This window comes from Priapulus caudatus, unplaced genomic scaffold, assembly GCF_000485595.1.
Source record: "Priapulus caudatus unplaced genomic scaffold, Priapulus_caudatus-5.0.1 Scaffold275, whole genome shotgun sequence".
In the NCBI taxonomy this organism is placed as follows: Eukaryota; Metazoa; Priapulida; class Priapulimorpha; order Priapulimorphida; family Priapulidae; genus Priapulus; species Priapulus caudatus.
In genome coordinates, this window is record NW_014577336.1 from 34,109 (window position 1) to 39,506 (window position 5,398).

The window sequence follows — 5,398 nt, forward strand, 5'->3', positions numbered from 1 at the left end:
TGCGTGCTGCGTGCGTGCGTGTGCACGTACACGTGCGTGCGTGCGTGCGTGCGTGCGTGCGTGCGTGCGTGTGCAGGTACACGTGGGTGCATGTGTGCGTACGGTACCTGTGCAGGTACACGTGTGTGCATGTGTGCGTGCGTGCGTACGTGCGTGTGTGTGCAGGTACACGTGCGTGCGTGCGTGCATGCATGTGCACGCATGTGCACGTAGACGTGCGTGCGTGCGTGCGTGCGTGTGTACGTACACGTGCGTGCATGCGTGCGTACGTGCGTGTGCACGTACACGTGCGTGCATGAGTGTGTGTGTGCACGTACACGTGCGTGCGTGCGTGCGTGCGTGCGTGCGTGCGTGTGTACGTACACATGCGTGCGTGCGTGCGTGCGTGCGTGTGCTTGTATCGAACAATATCACGCATCTGCTTGCTGCCAACCGTTAAACTCCGCATGTGCGCATATGACGTCAATTTTTATAAACATGAAACATCGCTATTGCATGAGAATCACTGAAGAACTGCTCCGTCAATCACGCGAAACGCAAGAGAAATTCAACGACGGCGAAATATACAGCTGTGTTACAAACACGCAGCTAGGGCCTGCATAGCTACCAAATCCCATTGGTTGATACAAATCACGTACCTCAAACTCCTGTTTTATGGTGCATTGTGACCCTAACCCTAACCCTATAAACCAAAAAAAAATATTTGTTGTTATTAAATTGTTGTAAATAAATTATGTAAATATGGATAAACAGAAAACAGGAAAATAATGAAAAAACAGATGGGATTCGATCCAACGACATTTCAGCCGTGTCGTTTCTGCTCTAGGCGTTCAGCTATTGAGGAATTGGGTTTTTGTGTTATGGATGTGCCTTGACAACACTGTGGCGTCATTAAGGAGTTTGAGGCACGTGATTTGTATCAACCAATGGGAATTCGAAGGGCCACGTCACCGAGTAAACATCGTGAGTGGCGTGCGGTGGGCGTAGTCATTGAGGTAATTAGGGTTATTTAAGTTTTATTATAGTTTTTCGTGCGCTTTTAAATGCCAAATTTTTTCAACGATGCTACGATGACATGCTTACCAGCAAACGCTGTGCCAAGTCAGTCACTGTTGCCGACGAATTCAGATTAGACGAATTCCCAGTGAAATTCCCATATGTAATGTTTGTATTAAATTGCCAGTAGGGGGAGCGTGCCGCTGCATATATTAACTCAAACCTTCGGTTTGCACAAGGACGGGCCGTCCGGTGGCACCACTAGTCGAGCACTAAGCCAAGCGCGTAGACAGGGAGGGGGTCCTGGGGGCCCTAGGACCCCCCAATCAAAATCAAAATCAAAATATTTTTTTGGAGGTACAAGATTATCCAATGGATAGATGTCCGATGTCAGGCTGTGTATATTGACGTTAGTCACACAGCATGGTCGGGTTAGGTGTCGTTGTAGAGCTGCAGAAGAAATAGTATTGTCAACAAAACAGCGTCTAAATTAATTTTAAAGCACTATTTTTACATTTAACTCGAAAAAAAAATTTCACACCACCAGACCCCCTTGTTACTCGCTCGAGGACCCCCCTCCCCTCCCAATCCAAATTCCTGGCTACGCCCTTGCACTAAGCGTGCCGCGTGGATAACAGTGTGTCTTCTCCGTGTATTTTACTCTTGAGCACTAAACGTGCCAGGTTACTGCACCATTGTTTCGCCCGTGCATTTCACTCTCACTGGCGCTGAAGGGGGCGTTGTCGTATCAGGTACTACATATATGTACCCGAGGTACATATATGTATACACAAATTGTACCAGACTTGTACTACAGAAGTGTACCTTAACCCTAACCCTAACCCTAAACATACCTCATATAAAAATATAAACATAATACTAAACAACCTAAAACTACCTCGCGTACATATATGTAGGTACCTGATACGACAACGACCCTTCGTGCCTCACTGGCCGTTCATCAATACGTGGGATCAAGGGCGTATAAAGAAGGCCTTCTTTATACGCTCTTGGTGAGATGGTTCTTCTCTTCTCTCTCCCTCGCTCGTAGACGCGCTACCACAACGTCACGTAGATGTAACATTTCTTCGCTCGTGCGTTTCACTCGGGAGCACTAAACGTGCCAAACGTGGATAACGTCTCCTCGCCATGTATTCTGTATTTCGTCGCTCGCCGACCGTTCATTAAACTCACTTCTTCCTTAAACACGACCTTCTCTTCGCTTCTCTCCTCCAACCCAGACGGCCCTACAGCAACTTCACTAAACGTGCCGCGAGGCTAGCAGTGTGTCTTCGCCCGTGCATTTCACTCTCACCCTTACCTACTCGACCGTTCATTAACTCACTCGGTGATTCTTCTCTTCTCGCCTTCGCTTCTCTCCTTCTCCCGGGCAGACGCTCTACATTCTCTACAACAACTTCACTAAACGTGCCGCGTGGCTTCAACGTAATTTCGTAATAACGTTTCGCGTAAATTCACAGCTTCGCCGTGCATTTCACTTTCACCCTTACCTACTCAACCTATCATCTCACGGAGTGGTTCGTCTCCTCTCACCTTCGCTTCTCTGCCTCCCAACGCAGACGGCCTACAACAACTTCACGAAGAACGTGTCGTCGCCGGACAAGCAGCTGGAGCTCAGCTCGCACCTGTCGCAGATGCTGCGCATCTCGCTGCGCATGGTTAGCGGCGGCCAGCACCTGCAGTTCACCGCGCTCGTCACCATCAACAAGATCATCGACATCTGCATCATCCACCAGGTCGGTCACCTGAAGCGCGACCGCGGCGACGGGCCGCAGGAGGGCGCCGACGTCGACCGGAAGTGCGACACGCCCTCGGGTGAGTGCTGACGGACGCCATCTTTGTTTTTAGGGTTAAATGTTGTTTAGATGTTATAGGTGGGAAGGTCATGCATGCAGGCTTGGCTTGGATCTTAGGTTTGGTTAAAAGGTTGAGTTAATTGATAGGTTATAGGTTTTGTCTTAAAGTTATGATAGTAGGTTAGAATTTGTTTTGAGGTTATGTTGGAAGCTAGCTAACGTTTGGTCGGGAAGGTTAGGTTGAGAGGTTAGGTTTGGTTTGAATGTTAGGTTGAGAGGTTAGGTTTGGTTTGAATGTTAGGTGGGAAGCTTAGGTTTGTTTATATCTTAGTTTGAGAGGTAAGATTTGGTTTGGATGCTAGGCTGGGGGGTTAGGTTTTGTGTGGAGGTTAGGTTTGGTTAGAATGTTAGGTTGGTAGGTTATACGTTTTACTTGGAAGTTATGATAGTAGGTTAGGTTTGCTTTGGATGTTAGGTTGGATGGTTAGGTTTTGTTTTGAATTTAGGCTGTTGGGTTAGGTTTGTTTTTAATGTTATGTTTGTAGGTTAAGTTTGGTTTGGATGTTAGGTTGATAGATTAAGTATGGTTTGGATGTTAGGTTGATAGATTAAGTATGGTTTGGATGTTAGGTTGGTAGATTAAGTTTGGTTTGGACGTTAGGTTGGGAGGCAAGGTTTGATTCGGAGGTTATGTTGTAAGGTTAGCTTTCTATATTCCACAGCATGCAGTTACATCGCTGCATATGCGTCTACAACGAGGGCCGTAGCTAATCTGTGGGTGCTTGTCAGAAACACAGTATCCCCACGACTACAATTATAATACACAGAAAAATACATGGATAAGACTACTATTACGGTTGTAATTATGAGTAAGACAATGAGATATGTAGCCGTGCGAGTGAGATAGTAAGTATAATATATTCAATATTTTCAGATATTGAAGAATTCAATTTTTCACAGATATATATATCTGTGAAAAATCCATCTCGGTTAAAACCTTGCTTGTTGTTGTTGTTGTTGTTGTTGTTGTTCTTCTTGTTCTTCTTCTTCTTCTTCTTCTTCTTCTTCTTCTTCTTCTTCTTCTTCTTCTCCGACTCCGGATCTGGAATGTATCAAATCAGGCGGTGCCAGTGTTCCGCAAAACGTTGCTGACAACGACTTCCTGTATATAATGTCATCTCGACGAAGACTTTGTGGCGGGTATACTTCACACGCACCGTTTTTACGAGGCTTTGCAGTCTAACCACCGCTGCTGCTGCTGCTGTACCAGCATGGCTACGTTTCCGTCAGGTCATTCGAGGGGGGTAATGTCTTCTTCGACGCGTAATGCCCACGTGCGAGTGTGCGACTGTGTGTGTGTGTGCGCCCCTGCGCCATCGCTAACTACCTTATCGAGCCACTGCAATAGCGCGCAAGTGAGATTAGTAGAGCTCCACTTACTATCAAACCGGCTACTTGCAACTGTAGCCGCAGGTGCCTTGCCGTGTGGATTCGCAGCTTAGATGCACGCGGGTTGAAAGCAGGGTGATAAGAGGGTACCTAGAGCGCAAAGGGATATAAGTCCCTCTTCGTGATCTTAATGCTTGCTGATTGTCACGTTCCATGTCACAATCAGTACGCACCACTAGTACGTATTTTAACTGATGCAATATTACTGTCTCGTTCGTCCATTTAATCATCTGCATATAATTAGTGAGAAACAAACGATATAATTAATACAAAAGTATAATTTCACGTTTGGGAGACACGTCGAATAGTGGTAATATATACTGACCAGCTTCTGAAATTGGTCCATCATTTACGCTTGCACACGCGCGTGTTTGGCAAACGCGGCCTTAATAATTTTATGCACATAACATTAATATTATGCACGGAGCAGGATTGCTAATCAGGAATATCCAGGGTTCGTCATACACACACCCGTATAGGGGCTGTATTGACGTGGCGGTGTTTTTGTGTCGAATTAAAAAGACAATAGCGGTTCACGTGGTGATGGAATGGCACGTGCGCGAACATAATTTTATTCCTTTGTGCTTTCTCGTCGGTAGGGACGCAAACCTGCATTCATGATCGATTAAACTGAGACTGCATTCACCAAGCCGTGCATACGATGTAACTGTAGTATAAGTTTTGTTAATGTCGTGTGAATGTATGTATGTAACCACGTTACCACGTTATCTGTTACCACGTCGTAGAAGCATTTGATCGCGGCTATACGTATTGTCCACGTGTTTCGGGCAAGAAATAAAATGATGTACAATAGAGTAGGCCTACAATAGTGAGTATATGCAATGCAGTAATAGAGTATACAGATTATCATGAACATGTTAGAAACCTCTCTCGGTATGTCTTGGCCATCAGTATTATACTGAAACTTATACATTTGCTTTATTAGTTTATTTGGCAGAGGGGCTATAAAAGTCATTATTTTAGTGTTGTGATTAAAAAATTTATCAGAAATGTATACATGACTTTGTACAATTCATATCAAATGGAAGTCCACCATGTCACTATGTTTGCATAGAATATATTCAATGTTCTTCTAGAAACATATATTACAAATGATATATTACAAATATAAACAT

The 5,398-nt window shown here is 45.0% G+C and overlaps 1 protein-coding gene across 1 annotated transcript in view; it reads left to right on the plus strand.

The window, feature by feature from the left end:
• Positions 1-2,576: 2,576 nt before the first annotated feature.
• Positions 2,577-5,398, plus strand: part of LOC106808419 — a gene marked incomplete at its 5' end in the record, with an annotated part of 16,833 nt that continues 14,011 nt past the window's right edge. Inside the window, one exon of the mRNA XM_014811137.1 lies at positions 2,577-2,832. Coding sequence (XP_014666623.1) covers positions 2,577-2,832 — 256 coding nt within the window. The remainder of the gene's footprint in view (positions 2,833-5,398) is intronic.